The 24,055-nt window shown below is 36.8% G+C and overlaps 2 protein-coding genes across 3 annotated transcripts in view; one reads left to right on the top strand and one right to left on the bottom strand.

The window, feature by feature from the left end:
• The window catches only part of LOC137273318 (discoidin domain-containing receptor 2-like), a 149,978-nt gene extending 130,711 nt beyond the window's left edge, over positions 1 to 19,267 (bottom strand). For both annotated transcript variants that reach the window (XM_067805898.1, XM_067805899.1), the window contains exon 1: positions 18,965 to 19,267. In XM_067805898.1, the coding sequence (XP_067661999.1) occupies positions 18,965 to 19,085 (121 nt within the window). In that variant the 5' untranslated portion in view covers positions 19,086 to 19,267. The remainder of the gene's footprint in view (positions 1 to 18,964) is intronic.
• LOC137273933 (uncharacterized) lies at positions 8,823 to 12,972 on the top strand. Its single transcript, XM_067806841.1, has 2 exons — positions 8,823 to 9,044; positions 12,832 to 12,972. The coding sequence occupies exons 1-2, from the start codon at positions 8,823 to 8,825 to the stop codon at positions 12,970 to 12,972; spliced, it is 363 nt and encodes a 120-aa protein (XP_067662942.1).
• Positions 19,268 to 24,055: the final 4,788 nt, after the last annotated feature.

Raw genomic sequence — 24,055 nt, 5'->3', positions numbered from 1 at the left:
CCAAAAAATGGAAGGAAACACTGTTCCACAAAATAGAGGGAAAGATAAATGCGAAGACCACTCTACAAAAATAGTCTGGGCTCACAGATTGCTGCCATCATAAAATAGGACAGCTGCCATGTAATATTGCTGTGTAGGAAAGAGAGTTAAGCACAACTATCTTGTTGAGCCCAGATTCGAGGCAAGATAAGCTGTGTTAGTCATTTATCATTCTCATGTTCTGTGACTGAAGAAAAACAAACATTAGGTTGTTGGGACATGACCCGATGATATGACAAGCTTAAATCAAGAGAACCCATTTTCACCAATATAAGAGTCTTCGATTGAGGACAGCCAGACTCAGATATGTAAGCAGACTAGATGAATCTGCATCGACTTTCTGGCGCTTACAATGAAAAAAAATAACGTGGTAAATTAACCCAAAAATGTTGAGATGACAACACCAAACAAACACAGCCTGGCTGTAGTCTGTCGACATGAGATTTCCTTGCTTTTAATTCATTCTTTAGGAATAGAAGGCAGTTCTTCTATTTACTAGGTTAGAAAACTACCATCGCAGATGACAAAATAAACACGAGCAAGTCCAATTCCAAACAAATTGTGGATCCACAAATAGTCCCACCACTTTCTTGCAGTTCACGCCAGTCTCCAAATGTCTGTCCATGTCAATCATCCTGTTAAGTCACATAACTACCTCTCCTTCTCACCCCAGACAGTATTGACTGAGAAACTGTCTTACACATCATCAGACAGCACCTTAGCAAACCCATCAGCATCTGTAGGAATCTACAAACAAGTGACAGAGTTGGTTTATGTGCTTTTGACACAATTGTTTAGTGAGTATGTGAGTGATAGTCTAAAATAAGCGAGTCTGAAGCAGGCAATCCAGTGATCAACATCATGAGCATCGATCTGCACAATTGTGAACCAATGACATGTGTAAACCAAGCCAGTGAGCTGAACCACCTGATCTTGTTAGTCACCTCTTGTGACAAGCATAGTTGCCTTTTGTGGCAAGCTTGGGTTTCTGAAAGAATTTTCTACCCAAGACCTTCCCGGGGTGACATGAAGTGTTCTCTCTGGACAAAAGAAGAACCAAATTAGGCCACATCAGCATCAACGTTAACAGCTGATTTTCTACTACGACAAACGTATTTTAATCATAGGTTTCAGGTAGTACTTTGACTCACTTTCAAGACTATTTTGTTCTGGAAACATAATGAAAAATGGAACAATATCCTGAACAAAATAAGTTAGGGATCATGGATGAATTGGGGATTTTATTCTTGAAGTGAAAACCAAAATACCATCATAACAGAGAAATGTCCCAGAAAATATGAATGTTTTTTTGTTCAGTTCATGTAGAGTCCACATGGACCGTATCCTTCACTGGTGTATTATCATATTTCCCTCCTCGGTTCATTTTTCTTTTTCAATAATCACAAAGGAAAATTAAACATGGATGTTATTTGTACAACAATAATTTTCTTAACAAAACATCAACAAAACCAAAGAAAAACAGGAAGTGTTGTTTATCTGTTCTTTCCATAGAAATTTATATTCATAAATAACTTGTGATCAAATCAAACATAAACATAAAACCTGCAGAAGCATCTAAAACAAAACCTTCGTCAAAGGCCCTTCTTTAAATGAAGCTAATTATATAGTTTTGAAAGTTCATCAAAGCTATCCGATTTATACAACCACAAACCTTCCCGGAGTGTTGGCTGTTTATCTCAAACATCTTCAATGGCGTCTGCCACTGTTTCAAGCATTACATATCAAGGCACAGGAGGTTAGAAGCAAGTTCTTTCACCTTCTTCATTTTTGTATTTCAAAGTTGCTAATGCTGCCAACTGAGACATACTTTACCTCAGTGAGAGAGAATCACTGGGCAGGAAGAGAGACCGTTCATCACTAAGGAGTTACTTGTCTGCCTTTCATGAAAGGTCTGCGATCTTTTCAATGGATTTCATGATAACAAAGGGTAAAGGAGACAATTCTGGGCTTTAAAAAGTGTCTGGTTCATTCATCAGAGGCTCCAGTGGCCACAGAACCATTTGAGTTATAGAAAGAAAATGGATTCCTGATCAGATCTACTTGGAATTTCTGAATCAATGGAAACAAATGCGAAACCTGATGAAGTCATCGTCTATCATCCTCCCAGTCCTCCTGAATAGAGGTATATCAGGACAGACTATACACTGTTCCAGAAGATGTTCCAAATGATCCCTTGATGTTACAAAATAAAACCCCAAGTTTATCTATTTAAGTAGGAAAGTTGGAGATACAGGCCAAGACCGACAACAGCTCGCGTTTTGAAGCCAGGTCTTTTGTTATCTCCATTTGATCAAGCCAAGCTACAGATGGATATGTTTTCAAAGTGAGGATTTCGCATGGCACACCCGTATCACAGGCCTGAGTCTAAACAAGAATCTCTGTCAACTCTCGATACCTTTTGTTTGTTGATGTGATCGCAGGCACCCTACCACACACACACTATCGTCAAACTAACTGTGTGGACTGTCGATATTGGCAGAGCCATCCCAAATTTATGTCTGGTCATGTCCAGGTTGCCAATGTTTTTAACCTCTAAGCAATAAAGACAGTTAATTTGTTTGAACAGACTCTAGATTCCTCTCCACCAGGCAGGTGAATCGCAGTAACATGGGAAGATAAGCATTTATTTCACGGTTTCCATGCTCGGTCATGATGTGACCTGAATTAGCCATGGCGATGATGCTAATGGATGTTATTTATATTGGTTTGCTGTATAATCTCATGCTGGCTCACCACCCTGGACTGGGTGTTGATACAATTTGTTCTAATTAAACAGAGTGGTGAATTAATTTAGTAATTACACGAGAATTTCGTTCTCAGATCTCCTTTGATGCCCACTGTCTGATCCCTTCAGTTGTTAAGACTTCCTGTACAATCCCAGATACACAGTTGGAATGTTGAACTATTCAAAGACAAGAAGCTGCATTTAACATGGAGATCATGACACAAAGTACCAACATATTAACACCATTGTCCATTCAGAAACTTTTAAATCATACAAAACTGTTTGTAGCTTAACCCTGCACTCGGCAATATTAGAGCCATATGTGGTTATTTTGTAAATAATTGAACTTGTAGCAATGATTGACATTTTGAACATTGATATACTGTAGTGAGTGAGTGAGTGAGTGAGTGGGTGGGTGGGGTTTTACACTTTGAATGTCATTTAGAAGTGAAAATACATAAGAATGAAGATTTTTATGGATATCAACTTCTTTATGAGAGAACACAACGTTTCGGAGTTAATGCTGAAGGTCACCTGATGAAGGAGTAAGCATTAACTCCGAAACGTTGTGTTCTCTCATAAAGAAGTTGATATCCATAAAAATCTTCATTCTTATGTATTTTCACACTGCTTTTAGCAATATTCCAACACTATCACTTTTGGGAACAACAGAAATTTGTTTCAAATTTTGTACCCATATGGGGAATCAAACCCTGGCCTTCAGCATGATGAACAAATGCTTTAACCACTTGGCTACCCTACCTACCTCGTATGCTATTGGGATGCAATGACATGCTTGAGCTACATAGCCCAAACCTGACCACCCAAACCTTCTAGCTCCTTCACAGAAGCATGCTTGCTGAACGTTATTTCTATCTAGATCTTCATTTGGTAAAACTGTTAGTAAGAACAACACTTTCTGTTTTAAATATCATATTCAAAACTCATTCCAACATAAAGCATGACCCTTAAAGTCTTAATAAAAGAGAAATATTCTGAACCAACTTCATATGTAACAGATATAACCTGAACAATCCATTTATTTGAAATCACAATATAACTTTTCCATCAGTCATAACTATTTTTGTTCAACACAGTACTGTGAATACAAAGTTCATGTTTCAGAAATTCAAACTGATTCCAATAATGCCAAAAACAGACCAACAACATGGAACAATGACTAGAATTCTGCTGTCTGAATGCTTCATAACAACGTGCTGAATCATTATCACTAAATACTGATGAACCCTGTTCCCAGACAATGTCTGGGGAAAACTGCCTATTTCTGAATGATGGAATGTCCATATTGTGTGACACATCACGATGAGGAAGCGTAACCTATCAAATTTAGCATTACTTATGTCCCATGGCATGACAAGTAGATCCCTGTGGGATATTTCAATTATACAATAGTTCCACCATCAGAAGTCCACAGACAATGATGTACCACAGTACTAACAATTCCTACACAAGCAAGACCCCCCTCTAGGGCTCCCTAAAACACACAGTCATCTGTCTAACAAGGAAGCATACTCGACCTCATTCGTTAGCTGCCCAAGTCTTTCAGTTCGTATACCCTAAGGAGTGCATAAGTCAATATCACTGCCTGTCTTTGCAGCTGTTTGCGGGTGACTCAATCGTTAGGGGGTGGCCCAAATCTAAATATGGCATTTTTAATGCTTTCTTTTTGTCTCGATAGTAACAAGTGCAAAAACATATTTCAATTCCTCTCAAACAGCTGTTTTCGACATGATTTTTTTTCCAAGCATTTTTATCACCTTGCTATCTCTAGTCATTAATAAATATCAAGTTGATAGTTTAATTTCTTTACCAATGCACTAATGTAGAGTCCTTATGAATATTCATTACATGCAGAAAAAGAAAAATGCATAATATCTCTTTCTCTTAAAACCTGGCCCCATTATGGCTATAGCTACATGGTCGACACCGTCAAAACACAATTAAGTTCCTATCTTGTATAAGGAGTTAATAAATTGTTAATTGAGAAAATGTTTACACTTTGATGAATGTCAGTGAACAACAAATATTGAATAATGTTCAAACAAAAAGATTTTAAAAGGTCATCAGAACTTGCCAAATGGCGGAGGATGTGGATGAATGCATCGAGTCTCACGGCCTCTATTAAACATCAAAGACTCTCTGCAGACCATTTCACAATGGACAACAGCATGGTCCTCATAACTTCATTCAAGAATTTATTTTGGAAACATGAACATGATTGGTGGGATGAATTCTGCAGGCAACGTAAACACTCCTGCATGTAGTTTACGGCAGAGGGTGGCCTCTGTCTGCTCATCAGTTCATGGATCAGTGGTCCAACGCTTGGCTCGAGAGCATTTCTGGATTGTCTGCACAGCCGCTTGGAAAGCGTTGTAGATAATTTGCATACTGAGACTGAAAGCCAGTGACAGTATTAATCACTGCGGACCCTACCTTAATAGAATGACAAGTCCTACTGATGACTCACAATCTGACTGTGGCCGTTGGTAGTGGCGAGATCACCAATGCAGGTATTGATGACGAGAGGGACACAAAATTGACTTTCGATTTTCAAAAAACCCATTGGCTTCCAGTCAGCCATTGAATAATGTTATAATCCATAACTGATTATGACTACAAACTAAATATTACAATAAATGCCTTCGTTTGAGGATTGAGAATTTTTACCACAAGAAAAGAATTTGTAACAGAGATACTAACAGGAATTTGTCATTTGCTACCTGCCTTTCCAAATATTGATCTTATTGACGAACTTGCACTACATACATGCTGAAGTTTTATAGTCACCACAAACACTGGATTGGATGCATAATTTAGGAACACTATTAACACCTGCTAATTATGTCTCCCCAAACTGTCACTCCATTTGTTTCTGAATGAATAAGGTGTAAAGATAGATCAGACACAACACTCCCGATTCCTGCATGTTTAAAAAGTGTTAGACTGCTTCTTCAGAAATGTGTTTAATAATGCATATATCTGTGTCATTCAATTAACAAAATCAATATTTGTTGAATTATTGAACAAAATGAACCTGACATAAAAACAGCACAGCATGTGAGGCATATTGAATAACGGAAATGATTTCTGCCGCCACAAAGAAATTGTGTAGTAAGCGATATTCATTTGTCTCTGCCAAATAAAGGGACACAAATTCAGAGATGCACCGAAGCATGTCCATGTTAGACTGCTCTAGAGATATGTTTCAGTTGAATGACTCTACATCATTGGTATCTGTGCTCTTGCTTGCTTTAGCATAAGCATTTTCACTGGATAAATGTATGTTTCTTTTATTTCAAAACCTCAAAGTATCGAAACAGATTTGAAATATTCTGACACAAACTTCAGACAACGTAATCTAAAATGTGGAGTAATAATAACATCAATAAATAATACAAATAGCTCAAAAAGTTTACATAAACTTTAATTTCAAAAGTTCAGCTTTGATGAAAGACTAAAACAATGAGTGTTTTCAATTGATTTGAAACTAAATTACAATTGTGGGTGATTTATCACAAGCCCTTTCAGGGTCCAATCTGCCTGCTTTCTCACCCATTTCTCATGCCACGATATAGTGACATCTTGTTCCTCGCAGTCACTGCACAGGCCTGGTGTCATTGACAGGACTTCGTCTTTGCATAATAAGACTCTGCCCTGAGGCTATCATCAGACCCCACAATTATTGATTTGGACGTTTTGTCTAAATCTCCTGTCTTAGAGCCATTAACTGCTAAAATTTTGTATCAGCCTCCTGTAAGACCTCCAGCTTTCAGCTGCTACATGGACCATTTAGATTGCTTCATTAACCATCAGAATAGCAAATTTCTGAAAATACATTTCCAGAAATACCTTCTTCATATTTGATGAGAACAAAATGATAAGTTATTTCATAGACAAATACAGATTTCTATCCCTTCGAATGAAACCCCTCACTCACTTATTTGAAAAGGGGCATTTGTTTAGTTTGAGGAATAATTAAATGTCATGACCTTTGGTCTTGTAATTTGTTTCATGAAATCTACAAGATTTCCCGTAAACCTGATGATGACATTTGGAAATCATTTAGCTTGAAGCTATCACAGATCATGAATTTTTATTTCAAATAATAATTTCTATTTTCATGGGCATATGCTGAATTATGTATGAGGTGGTATTGAAATAGAAAGAGAATATTTTTCTTCTGCATGATCTTTCTTTTTGGATAATGTCAAGTTGCGGAGATTACAGTCATTAGTAGATCTACCAGGATTACTAGACATATGTAAAGTGAGCTCAGTATATGGGACAAGATACAGAGGAAATAGCCAATCAAAATGTGTCATCCAAAATGAGGCACTTCCTCAGGAATTATCCGCAATTTGTCCGATCATTATCAAGTAGGGAAAGAGGCATCATTTTTTTGAGTGGCAGCTTGTCATCTTTGCTGGGGGAATCACAACCTCCCACATTCTCTTCATTGGCAAGTCCCACCTCAAATCTCCCAACAGAGAGTCTGTGAGGATTTTATTTTGTAATACTGCACCGGGGACAGACTTCCCAAATGTAGAGATCTAAAACAAGCATCTTCGGTGTGGAGCATGAAGGAGCAGACACCTTTCCCCACAAGCTCCATGAAGGGAGTACAGAGTCAACAAACAAAGTGACCCAACAGTTTGATACTTGAGTTGGCTGGAACATCCAAATTTGTCACCAACCATCTTGATATGAGGAATGGAATGATACACAGACATTGTCTGGTTTATTGTGTTGTGTCAAGGTGCAACATCATCAACAAAAACCACTCTGTTTGGTGCTGTGGTACAAATTCAAGCTGATGGTTTTCAGAAATGCCTCATCATGACAATTACAGTACATTAAAGTGATCTAAAATAATTGGCGCCAAGTTGGGTCATGTTACACTAAAAGACTGTTAATTATTGGGTTTTTTATTCCCCCTGACAAGCCCTCTAGGTGGTGCCATCCTGCAATGCAGCATAGTATGTTCTTACCAGCTCAATCCGAAGCAATCACCAATTTATAAGGAAACTGTCCATTTACCAATTATTCTCCTGAATGATGGATAGTTGTTAACTGTCCTAAGCAGGAAATATTTTTGCACATCATCATGTTAACTATGGAGTCATGCTTGGAGGATACAAGTCTGTAATTTCATTATAATTATTTCTGTTCTGTACTAAAGTGCATAAATTACTCTCAGTAATAGGCCAATATTGATGTTTAATGCTCACATTCATTAGAACTTTTGGTACTGTAAATTGTCGTAAAGGTTTTATCATTCGGAGCAGGATTTACATTAGCATAAAACCCTCCTTAAATAATAAAGAAAGTTTATTGTTTGAAACATCCACTCTGGACAAAGCTCAAACATGAAAACACTAGTTTGGGAAATATAAAACATACTATATATAAAGAACATTATGACCTCTTGATATACTAAATAAACAATAAAAATAGAAAGGTAAAATACAAATAAAGGTGCTATTACACTACAAGGAAAAATAGACATAGATTTCTGAGTAGAGGAATAAGTGTGCATATTCTAGGGCTAGGAGTACTGACGTGCACAACATGGCTCCTAAGGTTGTTGAAGGTGAAATTGTGTCACATTGGTATTGTCCTTATTATATTTGTGTTTAATCATGTTTGATATCATATTTCAGTAGTGCCAACATATTCTGGGATGATCTGTCTGTCATTTGTCATGACCTGTGACCACAAAATGGAGTTGGATGACCCCCATTTGTCTTCAGCATCAAGGACTAAGACACATGGAGATGGTGGGAGGTGGGCAGCATCAGTTTCTAAACCCCTGCAAACGACTTAACATGGTTGGGGATAGTTTTGTGGGAAACATGATCATGATGACTGGATGTGTCAAGAATCAATCTTAAGTTAAAGCATAAAGGCAAGGACAGGGTGGTGTGGGGAGCTAGTGGAAGGGGGAGGTGATGTTAGTGAGTTTGGTGGTTGATAAAGGTGGGGGGGGGGAAGGAGCTGGGAGGGGCAGGAGCGGCTGATGTCGCACTGTGAGGAGTTAGGAGGGAGGGAGAAGCTACTTCCGCAGGATGGAAACCTGGGGAGAAGGAGAAGACATGACAGGAAATTCAATAATGGACAACTTCCAAAAGCGAGAGGAACTCCTGTGAAAAATGATGATGGCAAGAAAAGTGAGCGCATAAATCCCTCATTGATCATTCCAAGATGGCTGACAATGGAAACTGGATTTCCAGGCTGCCATGTCAGCGATAATGCGCAATGTCATGACTTACAGATACACATGGATAGGTATTTGACGTAACAGATGAGCAGATAACAGTATCACTGTTTGGTTCTTTGATAATACACCTCTCCAGTTTCCACGATTAGGTGGCACAGGTTTAGAACGCCTTCAATGTAGCACTTCATGAAGAGTATGTCTCCTCGTTTTGCAAGCATCATCAATAATAATTAACAAACAAACCAACAGGCTGAAGCAGTCACCACATGAATTTATCCCTTCAGCTGCCAAATTACAGCTATCCAATGAGTCTGCATATTCCTAATTGTATTCATCAATATGAATAACATATATTTCTGTTCAAACTCTAAATTTGGCATACAATTAGAGAATCTAAAGTATTCTTAAGTACCAGACCCTAAGTGCTATGATTCACTGAAACACAATGGCATTGATCCAAATTTTAATCCATTTTGAAAATTTGCATGTGAATAATAACTCACAGTATTAATCCTTTTAACTGCACACCTGTCATTGTTTGAGCAAAAACTGTTTCATAAAATTTAACCCTCTGGAATAATTATTCAAAAAGAGTCTGATCAAAAACAGCTAGGGATGATTTATCACGGAATATCTCAAAACACAGTTTATCATAGACCAGTCTTTTCACGCTACACGGAGTGCTATCCGGCTTACAGACAACAAAGGAACACAGTTAATCAGTTAGACCCAGAATCTCTTTGTTAAAGACGCGACTGGAGTGATCATTAGAATCGGGCAAGAATTTCGTCCTTCCTAATCGACAAAGAAAAACAGGCCATAGTGTATGGTGAAACCAAGGCGATAGGGGATCCCCTTGAAACAGTTTTAGCAGGTATTGTAGTGCGAGCTGATTCTCACACATGGGGAGTTCTTTTGATCAGTTGCTAGGAGAATATCACCATAAAAGTGATCCATTTTGTTATTTTATACACAATTTCAGTTCCTTTCAACCATGGACAATGTTTTATTTAATTCCAGACAAGTGAAAATATGATCACTTTCCACAACAAAGACTCCGAATGGTTAGTCAACAATGACTGGATCATTTGACCACTTCGTAAGCCTCAATAACCGAGAAATGTTTTGTAAAATTGGGGGGATTTAAGGAGAACTGAGTCAAAGCCAGAAACCAGCCCCTACTTCATGTTCATGAGAATTGTATCAAAACTGTTCAACAAATTCACTATTGTGTGATCATGATAAAATATTCAGTAGCACCAAATGTTTAAGAACCTAGTGTAGTGGCATAATGTGTGCGTATTTACAACCTAATATGGTAATGTTATCTTGTTATATATTATTACATATAAAAATCAAAAGTATGAATCACAGAAAATGTTGAAATAATCATGACAGTAGATTTAACCTTAAGTATTCAATCTATTGTCCAAATTGCACAGCATATTATGAAAACACAGACATAAACTGTATCACTGTTCTAGCCTTGCACTATTTATTATCGATTCTCTGTCAAATATTATGTCGGAAGACAAATGTTCCTCGTACCATAATGCTTCAGCAACATGCAACACCATGCTACAAGCAACATCGTCTACAATAAACTGTTTCTCAAATTATGGTGGTCTTCTCAAGGGGGACATAGATAAGTTATCTCTAAATATGGCAGCTGGCATTCTGACCATGGGCTAGCTCTCTACCTTGGCTACCTAAATCCTGCCCAAATGGTGGTGCTTATTCCCAGACCACCCCACAGATCAGTAGGAGGCCAGTTTATCTCTGATTGCTCCAACAAGTGCCATCACTAATTTTACATCCCTCTTGACATAACATATATCAGATGTTGGCTTTGGCATAATAAGTTAATGAAAAAGACTCTCTTCCCAGTGGGTAATCTGACTTAGATACATAATTACCCATCATACCTCTATGCTGAGTGTGGACCCAACTTCCCCCACCCCAGGAGATCTGAAGCAGGTTCCTGAACTCCCTGGGGAGAATCCACATAGGGAGCATTCAAATCAAAAGAAAGTGTATTCACTTCCATGTACACTCACAGCTTGAATTAATTAATTAAAAGAATTTCCTACACTAATCGCAGCCAGATATTTCAAAGACAGTTTTCACAAGGTTGAAACCAAATAATTATGCCTCAGTTCAAATCAATACTGAAATGATTGCAGAAATGTATAATCATAAAATAAGAAAGTATATTGACTATAATATAGAACCATTGATGGACATTAATTATCATGATGAAATATGAAGATATGTAAAGAATAAGTATAGAAATGTTACAGAAATCCATTATTGTGAAATAAGGAGTTAATCAAAGAATATATACAGGGAACAGATTTTCGAAGCTCTCATAGTCCTAAGATAGTCGTAAGTGTCATACATTAACACACACTACCGACTATTTAAGGGCTAAGAGATCTTTGCAAATCTGGGCCTGGAACTGTTTACAGAAATGTATAATTATGAAATAAGATGGTATGTTAAGAACAGTAATAGAACATTTTAACAGAAATGTTTAATCATAAATTAAGGTTTATTAAATAGCTTGTTTCAGATACTGTAGCTAAGATGGTGACTGATAAGTTGTTATCAAATATTACATCTGTATCAATCAACAGCATTTTATCTGTGGAGTATCAGTTTCCTATCTCTCCTTCCCTCATAACACCAAATCATATCTAAACTATCACCAGAATGGAATTCCTGCTGGGAAACAGCCAAGCTCTGTCCAACATGGGCCCAGATTAAACAGATTTACAAAGACACAGGATTCAAATTTTCTTCTTGAACAAAAGACCACATTTACTGTTTTCTTAAGTTGGCAATGTCCTTCCCATCAAACATTTTGTTGGTCTACAGGGGGGTCTGGTCGAGTGGAAGAGGAGCTATCAAGAGAGAAATGCCACAATAAAAGATGCATGTCTTCTGACAGATTAAACATTATTGAGGAAAAGGAATTTGCCATCTGGCTCATATGAACTACCAGCTAAATTAAGCATTGCTATTCATTGTTATTTACTTACTTACATCTCAGTCCTTTCCCCCAAAACCAAATCAGTCAAAAATCATTTCTACATAGCACCCAAATTGTAAACTCAAGTGCAAAACATTCTGATTTGATTCCATTGAATAATGAGAACTACAGGATAAAAATATTGGGAGGATGCAGTTCTGAAAATAATGATACAATTTATTGTTCTGCTGATAGATTAATTCAAAAGGCAGCCATGCACGCTTAGGTGCAGTAATATTTTCCACCTAATCAATGCGCTGTGATTAATTTGGCCACAACATGCAATGTGTGAGTTGCACTGTCTACTGCACCGAAGCATTCAGCCAGGATGAAATGGAAGCAGTTATTCACACACAGTATGGCGGGGAAGAAAGTAATATTCCCTTATAGGGCCTTGATAGCTGAGTTCTCCTCAACTCTGTATTTAACCCACAAACTTACATCAAAGAAGCTCCCTTGATTGATAATAAGGTGTACATTACTAGAGAACATGACGGAAGAGGCCCAAGTTCTGGATCTGCCACCATCCCATTTTTTACAAACTATCTCACCATGGGAATACGCCTTCAGTGATTAAAGAAGATTCAAACACAATTTAACTGCGCGAAATATGTCTTTCAGAAGCATAAAGGAAATCAGATTATTTCTTCAATACAATACAGGCAGACAGTCTCTTGTTTTCGTTTAATAAATTAACTATTACAGAAAATGCATGCAACACATCATGAAGTATATTCCCAGTGCACGTCGGGAGTATCTACATATGCTATCTGAAAGGACAAGTCAATGCTGGCCTACGAGCTGGGGACTGTAGCAGCAAGAAAATTCAGGCCTGCCGGCAGACTCCTTGGATGGGCGGCTAACAGATCTGGATTGTGTGCTGAAGCTGCCATGACAGTCAATATATTGGAATTCTGAAGAACAGGAAGCCTGTCGCGATGCAATATTTTCAACCTCAATAAAGACAGTCGACCATGTTAAGAATTAATGAATTCTTGCTTCAATATGCCACATACAGAGAGAAATCAATGATGGCCGACCTTTGCCTGGTTTGATACTATCAACGAAATATAAAATATCGAAAGTATTTCTTGTTTTACCTCTCAGGCAAACCTCAGTATTGATTTGCATAGCAGCAAACCAAGTTCGAAATGATCAACTATGTATTTAGTTTCTGTTTAATAATTAAAATCTGTTGATGAAATTCCCTAGCAATTTCCTGAGGCTGTACTTCTGATGGACTTGATTCTGCAAAAATGTTAGAAGATAATTCGAACTGATGGGTGTCAGCTTAGAGATCATAGTTTCAAGTGAAAAATTAACAAAACATCTCAGATTGCATGGTATTTTTCGGAGAGAAAATATCAAAATTTTGAACATGGTTTACTTTGAACTGATCATTGTATATGGTTGCATGAGAAGGATCCATAGCCAATGAAATTTAATCTTTAAAAGGTGGAAGAGGGGTCAGTAATGAAGTCAAACAGATACGCTCCAGACTTTCATAAATGAATTTTACAGGAACGTGTGATGTATACAATTGGGAATCAATACCAGCATGCCTTGTGGTGCGGCGGTATCTGCTGACAATCCTATAGATCAGAAAATGCCTATTGACGATTGGACCGGGCAGGTTTTCACCTTTCTTCTTACTTCAGCAGATGCCGATCAAAAACAGGTGATTATGGGAATGAAATTTGCATGATGGGTTATTGAACGTCCAACACCTTCTGAGGCTGTCCAGCTTTGAAGTGTGAGGCGGTTGTCCTATGTTTACAAGCACAGCAATGTGCCATATGTCGAATACAAGAGCTTGCTTCTACAGCCTCTATCCAGAGTGAGCCTACCATCTCTCCAGGACTCTGCCCCAAGAGACATCCTAACCTTGCTACCCTGTTACCAAAAACTGTTGCAGACTTACTACTATGTGAGTAAAACGGACAACTCTTAACACCTTTTCATCTTCACGTTCTTTATGTACCATTGGCAAAGCTTTTATCAACCCAGTGCCTCAGGCATAAGAATGATTTGGGAAGCTTTTAAGATCAAAGACATTAGGAGTTTTTTAACTGTTCATTTGTTAGCAGCAGTAGGAACTGTTGTTCAAAGGCTCATTGTGTGAAGATCTGCACTGTTTGGGCACCTTTACGGGAGGAAAATGTCCATTTGGTTTCTGAATGAACTGTATGAGAAGCTGCACTGAATGATACTTCACAGCTGTTACATGTATCAAGTGGTAAATATTATTGACAGTCCAACAAATACTAAACAAGAGCAGATTAGGTTGGAAATGTTATGACCAACCCATGTTATAATCAACATCGCCATGTGTTAAATTATTTATTAGGCTTTGGGTATATGCATAATATGGAGTTATCAAATGAGCAAGACCATTCCTTTTGAATAATCATATACAAAAATGTCAGCGATCCAATTTCAGACTCCATTTCACTTACAAATTTCAGTTTCAAATTAAAATTGATCTCAAAATTAATTTGATAATGCCATTTTTTTTTAAATAAAGATAATAAAGGGTGAAATGAAATTTAGAAATCGTAACAGTACCACTGACTTGGGCGTATGGCATGTGTGTTCGCTAATATTGAGTTTCCTGATTAGGACAGGGACCAAAATGAGATTTCATGCATACCAAACTTTTAGAAAATTAAAGTCTGCAGGGGGTGAAATATTCTACAGGAGCTGGAATTTAAATCATGCACACACTGTTTAACTGAAGAGCAAAATTCCCTCACAGTCTCCAGAGGGAGTTCAGTATCATCCAATTGTTTATGCCCAAATTGTCAAGTGATGCAATTTGTGGCAAACTTGATTAGCACAGCAAATAACATTGCCACTCGACTACCTCACCTAATTGCAATCCCCAATAATGAAGGGATGACACAGTGCTAGTCTACCTCCTCACCAGATCTAAAATCCAGATTTCACACATACGGTAGGGGTACACATTACCAGTACCACTTTTCTATGAAGAACAAGCTGTCTCATAAGATTTTTTTATCAAATGAACAATATCTGAAAAAAAACAAAAAAACAAACTAACAAGAGGTACTAAATCTTTGAATACGAGGGTACCGCATGCCAAATGTTACATTTCACTTTTTTTCCTGGTTAGTTTTCTCTCTGGATGAATTTTTCCTATTTGCCATGCTAATAAAAAGTTTCCTTCCTTCACGGATAAGCTCATTTTCTTCTACCTGGTTCACAGATCAGAGTGTTTAGTTTTTACTCTGGAAGAGAGGAAAACCGGACACCTATGAAAGTACACAAGCAGAGGACGTAAACATTTCAGCAAACAAGACAATATGAACTCATATATATATGATTCTCAGAAATGCACTTCAGTTCCTTCAGGAATATCTTAAGATAATTAGCATTGTTAATATTGGGACATTTTGAAATTACATTTGTGTGCATGGAAGAGTTTTCTTAAGATTTGTTGGAGCGCCATGATAATTGCCACCTCAGAACAATATCTTGGCATTCCCATGAGGCATCTGCATTATTTCAGCTTATGCATATTCCTTTCGGCCTGTAGAATACATCAAATGGTGGTACGGTTTATTAAACATATTCTACATCCTATTTCAACTGCCCTTTGTGGCTAACTAGTTGTTTTCATGTTCACAGAAGTGACAGTTCAAAACATTAAATTGCAACAACTTCTAAATAATATTACATAATATATGCTCTCAAATATTCACATAAAGACATTACAAAGACCTTTCGCTCCATGGGACTCTGATATCTCTAGATGAAGTTGCTTGTTTTGATGAATTTTATATTTTTTTTTCATGAATACGAGTTTCACATTGTACTGAAAGTATTTGTTGTATGCTGAATATGTTTAATGTCTGTCTAAAAATTGTGAATAAGCCCTGAAATATTGTCAATTTCCTTAAATAATCCCACACAACTACAATACATGCCAACATCAGCCAACAATAGAGGATTTCCTCCAAATAAGTTCAGCAGTCGATGCTAATGGTCAGAAAGAAAATCTTGAGGCTTACAGAAGTGAAGATAGTTGAGATGAAAGACATCAAATAAAGGATTGTATCACCGAAAAGGTCAGAAATATCCAAGTCCATAAAACCTGCATGTGCTTTTGTGCAAATATCATTTCATGTGCACCACTGTATTGTTAATATCACCCAATATTGTTCGATCTGAGTGTGACGTGGGGTCAGAATGAAGTCACATCAGAAAGAATATTACTGCTGAAGATTGTTGTCATCCCAGTCTTTTGTTTCTAATGTAGTTGTATTAGCAGTATTTTTTAAGCTTTTCAGAATTATAAAAAAAATTATGTGTAATAAAATCATTTTTTTCTGATTTTACAATACTCATGCCCTAATTCACATAATGAGCTGGCTCTGAGAAATACACATATGTTGTATGATAATCTCTGTGTTTGTACCTCCAATCTAAAGAATATCTGGAGATGTCGGAAGGTGAGGGAGCAGGGATGAAAGGCTTTGTCAAATAAAGGATTATCTCAACAACTGTATAGAGTTGAAAACAAATTTCCATGTGGATGATATTAGCTAGATGTACAGCAGAGAGTTCAGTGGAAGTAAAAACAAATAATTGGATCAGGACCAAGCTCAGTCTGATAAAAGTGGCGAGAATTCCTCCGAGGATTACTATGAGAAGCCTGAACATCTGTCATACACTGGCATATTGTATAGCATGGGGCCCGAGCAGCTTAGTCACATAGCCTGTTCAACACAGTGCACATCCACTCTTCCAGATTCATAAATATTCAAGCCAACTCAATACCTCAATGTTATGTGTCAACCGTGTTTCAGCAAATTTTGGTTAGCTTCAAACTTGCAAATCGGAGTGGATTATTTAACATCAATACCAAGACTAGGCTTGGAAGAATTACTTTTCTCTTTTTCAGCCTCTACAGACTTCGGTATGACAGAATGGAAAAACATGGTGGGAGAACGTTTTCTTGTGATAGATTCCTGTGAAAGCTATGTGGACAGAGAAAAATGGAGCTATGGTGTCAGAATTGCTGGAGAATTAGGAAGGCACTGTCTGAACCGACAAACATTTCCTTCAGTTTACATCAGAACGCTTTACTGCAATTTGACAAGATTAATATCATAATTCTTAAAAGTTGTATGGTGGAGTCTCTGAGTCTCTGAAGGCACACCATTCTATTGTCATATATAGAAATTCAGCTACAACACTTCAACGTTTCTTTTTCAATATCCAAATGACAATACATTCTATATTTGCCTGATCAGTTCTTCATTCATTATAAATATTGTAATTCCTCCACACACGACCACTAATCAATACCAATTTTAGACAACATTTTAAAGCTAAAAATTTAAGCAAAATTTAATAGACTATCACCATGTTACCTTTCATCCAAATATATTAACGATAAATTTAAAAAATAGACAACAAATAATTTTAATTAAAAATGGCTATATACTCTGTAAAATGTCCATTTCAAATACAGTTTAATAAAGTCATATTTGAACTATATTTCTTAATATTTATTCATTAAATGATATTTCCAGTACTATAGGGAGGGAAGAGGTGAAGGAAGGAAGGAAGGAGGGAGTGAGTGAAGGAGGATGCCTAACAAAGACAGCACAACCTTGATGATAAATGTGAATAACTCGCTAGAAGATCACCCTGTCAATAAATGAGGTGTGTTGTGTATACATATCATAACACTCATATGTGACAGTGTAAATTTATACAACAGGGAGGTTAAAAAGATTCAGAAATGAATTGAAAGCAAAACAGGAATACTCAACCTTGGCAACAGAAAATACTATAGGGATCGACATGTGCAGGTCTGCTGTGCCTCGCTCGGGCAAATACCCAGGGGGAATTGAAAAGACGAGAATAATGTGTGCTACAGAATAGGGATACTACAGCTTCATGGAGGACCAAAAAATGCATACACTTTGTCATGCATTCACCTTTAATTCAAAATCGTTCAATAAGAATATTTGTCCCTGATAGACATTTTTTTTCCCATTTGAAGTGACTTGTAATTCAAGGTTGACATGCAAGATGAGAATATGACACCTCCATTGTGTATTCCTTGTTCCATGGCATGTTATTCATGCTTCAACTTATATACTGAATTTACATACATGAGTACCCCCGAATCTCATTAATTATTCAATCATTAAAAACAAGTGAAACATGACACCCGAGTCTAATAGAACAGCTTATCCCCTTAGACTGCATTCAAAATACAAACTGACAATAAATAAATACTTTATTCACTATTTTTAACATCTAATTAAAAGTGTTGACCTAATTTGACAGATGACATATTTTGTTTCTATTTTTGTTTGTTGCAATCAATTTGGGTTAATCTATGCTGTTTTTTTTTTCCTATATGAAATTTGCATAAGCTTTCAACAAATCAATATTTAATTATGAATATTTTAGCATTTTGAATATTGGCGACTCAGGGAAGCAATAGAAGCTTATTTTCATAAGATATAAATGAATAATTTGTAGACAAAAAATAAAAGAAAGAATTTTGCAAATGAGAAGATGTGCATCGATAACATTCACCAAAAACAAGTCATTCCAGATAATTATACTTATCCCATGATGGAAATGTATGTATCCTTTGAAGCAATATTAATCCTTTGTAATGACATATTCACATGATAATCCATTTAGCGGTAAAATCCATGGGCGACACATGCTTGGAACGGCTGTCTCCTGTCGATATGAGACGCACAGACACAATACAACAAAGAATGGGTAATCCTTGGTCAAATCCATCTGAATAGTGACAGGAATCAAAGAAACAGCTGAAAAAAAAGGCACAAGACACAAGCCAAAGACTGGCCAACACTGGTTGTAAGACTGAAACCATGACTGTGGTCGGAGTACTCACCTGCGACAAAAACATCCCCGAAGCATCCAGTGTACACAACCCATAGTAATAGTAGCATCCGTAAGGATAAAGGAGATGTTCCAGTCTTTCTCCTAGCCATATCTGTCCAGGTGTAATCCATGATGTGGTCAGTCTAGTACACTACACAATCCACACTTTGTCACACCTCATGTGGAGGCTGTCCCCGTCTGTAGACACACAATCTAAGACCAAATGCAGGACGGCAGTGTCTCCGTTAACTGTCGATCCATGCGGCAGCAGACAAGCATACTTCTGTCAGCCTCTCTCCCTGCTAGGAGCACTGTGGAATAGCCAACAATCTCTTTCAATATAAGGTTCATTATGGAGTTGGGCAAGCTCATTATGTGGCAGGTAGGGCAGGAGGAAAATGTGGCTAGGCCGATGCAGGAGATGGGTTGTTCTAAGTGGAAAACCCCCTGTGAGGCTGCCTCCCTGTGTTGAACATTACAGTGCTGAAGGCTACCCCCTCTGTTCTCCCATTCATAAGTGCTTTCACACATAGCAGGACTGGGCTACCCTAAGGCCTGCACATGTGTGCTACACTCATAACAAGGTCTTTCTACACCTACTCTTCATTTAAATGTATACTGAAGTTGAGGTTGTGTTGATCTTGACATTCATTTTGTAACTACTGGTGCTAGAGTTTATTTCAACAGTATGAAAACTGAGGACACATCTTTTCTACGTTAGCTTAAGCGTTTGTTATTCTTTCAACTCAGTTTTCAAAATGTGGAAAAGACTATACATAATTAAAATACATGACTTAAAACCCAGAAGCTGATTCTACCATATTACTACCAATAACCTTGCAAAGACAAATTACACAGTAATGTTAAAAAGTCACATGTTCTTGAACTTGTTGGGCAGCATGTTTCTTTACAACCATACATGCAATCTGGGATATTTTGAAGAGCTGATTCCACTTTGACAACAGACATAGCAGTATGTAACTTATGTGAAATAAATTACAAATAATTTTCCGACAACACCATATGAAACATTATAATGTGTCGTATATCTTTACAATATTTCATAATCAAATATATTTGCTAATGTTTAGAGACAAAGTATTTCATGATGTTATTAACATAATCTAACAGTTTACAGGAATAGTTAATCTTTCACCCCGGTGTCATTCAAATCACCATGGTGACATTTAAACAGTGAACAATCCCTCATGTACAGTGAAGTTTTTACAAAGAATCATTTGATGTGTCAGCCTGCCAGAAATGGTCATGATGTCTAGAAGTTTGAACTTCCCATTCTTTGGTGAAACTAAACTGAACAATTACAGTCATGGATTGAATAGAAACGATAAAGGATTCTGACACAACATACAGGATGTGGCTTTATTGTGAGTGAGTGAGTGAGTTTAGTTTTACACCACTTTTAGCAATATTCCAGCAGTATCACTGCAGGAGACTTCTTTTCAGTTAAAAATATTCATGAGACAAATCTTGTATGTTCAATCCACTTGAGGTTTATAAGGTTTACAAATTCACTCGATACTTAGCCACAAAAGTTCATGATAAATTGTGGTAATTTTATTTTATTTTTGTTTAATGTGTACAGTATACAAAAAATGTATGGTTCTGGATGTTTTTGTTCAGCATTTGATTTTTCACAACTTTTTTCATCTTCATCTTTAATAAGTTTTCTCTTTTACTTGAAATCCTCCCATAAAAACTTGTCACTGAACTGGGATACCCTATTGATTCCCCTATGTCCGACCTACCATTCCCATGATCAGTGAATGATGACTAGGAGTTTATATGAAACATTGGGCATCATCTTCCAGGAAAATTTGAAACAAACTGTATATGTCTCAAATAGTTCTAACTACTAGTATACTGGACAAAATAGGAATACTGGTCTCTTTTTATGTCTGATATTTTATCAGTACGTCAATGAATATATACATCATTATCCATAATTTCAAAATTTACATATATCCTTAACTATTTTTGTCCAGGTTAGTTATACAGTGTTCAATTCCTGTTTTGAAGCGCCTTGTAAGACATGTTGGTCATACAACTTGGTTGAAATGGATCAGGCATTCAACCTTGATGACTTGGTTGACACTGTGTCCATATATTCTTGTGATCTTTGCTTACAATATTGGTCACTGTCTGTTCAAGACCTGATCATTTGTAGGCTGTTGTCCTATAGATGGACAACTGAGCACTGTTAAACATCTAACATACAGCCTTGATACTGGTATAGTGTTAATCAATACAATACTTACACTGTATTAGATTAGTTGATGTCTGTATATGTGTCATGAACGATGAGGGTTATACTACTCAAATTAAATGGGGGTCATCAAATCTTTCATATTCTGTCACTTATAGATCATAAATGGTTATAGGGAATAACTAGTAATCATCTTATTTTGAGTAGTATGTTCTGGTCTAATGCAGCAACACACAACAGTAACAAAACTTTGTGACCTCCATTCTTCCAGTGGCTGAATAGGTTAGGTAGCTGACTTTGTGTGCTGGTGATTAGGTGGCTGACTGTTAAGGTGTGTGTTCGAATCCTGGTTGTGACTCAACCCAAGATAAGTTTCAGAATATGTACTTTACTGAGAAAGCGTAATCTCAAATATAACATGTTACATCTGACCACTTCTTGTATTCACAGAAATTGACTAGAGTTTATCTACATCCTTAAAAGTCTTAAAGAGTCAAACCAAGCTTCTTTACTTAAAAAGCTACACAGACCAGTTTCCTTCACCTGTAATTCAGCTATGCAGGTATGTTCAAGGTACACCTATCAAAGTAGGTGTACACAGAGCTGAGAGGTGAGTACAAAGGCTATAGAGAGTGTTTCCCTCCCATTTCACACATACCTAACTTCCAACCCTCTGGTAGTGACTCTAGGCTTAGTGCCCTTCACACCTCGATGCCTTGTGTCAACATTGCTTGTAATGACCGTATCTTCAATAGGCTCACAACTGCTCTAAACACTTCTTTACTCACAAAGGTTTTTGAGAAATCAAGTGTGAAAAATAATGTATGGTTAATCAAATGAACACACAGCTTGATCATGGACCCATGAGGCCTTGTGCTGTTGGGAGTATGTAGTTAATCTACTAAAAAAAAACACACACTGACTTTACATAAACCTTCCAGGCAATGCCATGGAACTGCAGGATAATTCTTTGAGTCCACTTACAGTTAATCGTGGCTGAATAGATCAGGTGACTAAAGTCAGGTAGATTTAAACCATAAAATCTTTATCAGATATGAATGTCCAAAAGGGTTGTTTAGGAGCAGGATAATTTACTACAGCTAATTTTTAAAATGATCATATTGTCAAATATTTCAACAGAACAGCAGGATAAATATTTAATAGCCCTAAAGGATTTGGCGACTGTAATTTCAATGTGAGTTGTATTGTTAACTTCTTGTGTGCCCCAGGATGTGGGTGAATGATCACTCACCTGGGGAGACAGGTAAATCACTTATACAGATGTCCCACTAAACATGGGCACCCTCACACACAAGTCAGCGAGAGTACAACTTTGATCAGTCGCATAAATCGAGGTTCACATAGTAAAGATGTCTTAAGATCGGCCCATAAATTCCATGATAAGGTTCATTCCAAATTTTAATGCCACTTATGTGAAAAACCACCCAGGTTGTTTTTTTTGGGCCAGTTATCAATCCTTTTCTTCACCATTGTGTTTGTTTTCTTTTAATTTAACAATTTAAAACACTGCTTTGGATGTCAAAATGGTTTGGTGTTTCAGGTGACAAAGTTCATTATTTGAAATATGGAAATACTTGTAAGTTGGGAACTTCATTGTAAAATACTAAAGTTATGTCAAGGCACTGAAATCATTTGCCTGATCATTTTGCTTTTATGGTAAGATTTTCTAATATTAACCAAATTTTGAGATATTATATGTCATATTTACTACATTGCCAACAAAAGCAACTGTTAGAGTGCAGATGAGTGTTGAGATAAACAACTACTAACTGTCTTCTCAGACACAAAGATTAAGCTTGCGCTCACACACAGTTCTAATTTCTTCATCAAAATAATGTGATTAAATCTGAACTCAGCTTTCATGAAACACATAATTTAAAGCAATATCATCTCTATTAATTTCTCATAAAATGATGCACAATTATTTGCTTCAATAAAAGAATTTTTCAGTTTACAGGATAGCCAGATTTGAGAACTCAATCCTATGAACAAATCAAGATCACATAATGACACTTCATATCATCTTCCTGGAATTTATGGTCTGTAGACCATTTTAATTTTACCAATTTGAACAAAAATGTTTAAGAGATATTTATATTTCTTCTCAGTATAAACAACAGGTTAATTTAATACACTTTTTAGATAAGTTTCAGGGCCTAGATTTTCAAAGCTTTCATAGCTCTGAGATACTGGTAAGTGTCAGATATTAACATTAACTACACCTTGCATTGTAGCAAGATTCCTCCTCCTTGTTTACTGATTCCTCCACCTTGTTTACTGATTCCTACATCTTGTTTACTGACAAGAAGAAGAAACTTACAATCTTATTTAATGGTTTAAAAGAATACTAAAAAGTATTTTTTCATTTTATTATTTTACAGCATGAACAAATATTGATGTAAATTTGAGCTACAAAAAGGCATGTAAATTTTATCCAACCTAAGTTCAATATAAGCAACCCATGAAGATCCAGGTAAGAATTGTCTGCGTCAAGCCATGCTTGTCATATGAGGTGACTAACAGGACTCGATGCTCATGATGCTGATCACTGGATTGTCTGGTCCAAACTGGATTATTTACAGACTGCCGCCATTTACCTGGAATATTGCCAAGAGCTGCATTAAACAACCAAACAAATGTTAGTTACATTTTGGAATGGAGCCCTACTGAGCTAAAAGCAAATGAAATTGAGTTCTAACAAATCTAAGTTAAATATAAGCTTAACAAATTTGCTTAATGCCAAATGAGGTTGTACCTATAAAGGTTACATTTCCTTAAAACGAGCTCAAGACCACAAATCTTTCTCTGTACAGTTTCCATTTCATATCCACTACTTGACACACTGCTAATTAATTT

Source organism: Haliotis asinina, chromosome 2 (assembly GCF_037392515.1).
Source record: "Haliotis asinina isolate JCU_RB_2024 chromosome 2, JCU_Hal_asi_v2, whole genome shotgun sequence".
In the NCBI taxonomy this organism is placed as follows: Eukaryota; Metazoa; Mollusca; class Gastropoda; order Lepetellida; family Haliotidae; genus Haliotis; species Haliotis asinina.
The sequence above is the reverse complement of the archived record's forward strand: the minus strand, read 5'-3'. Positions and strand labels throughout refer to the sequence as shown.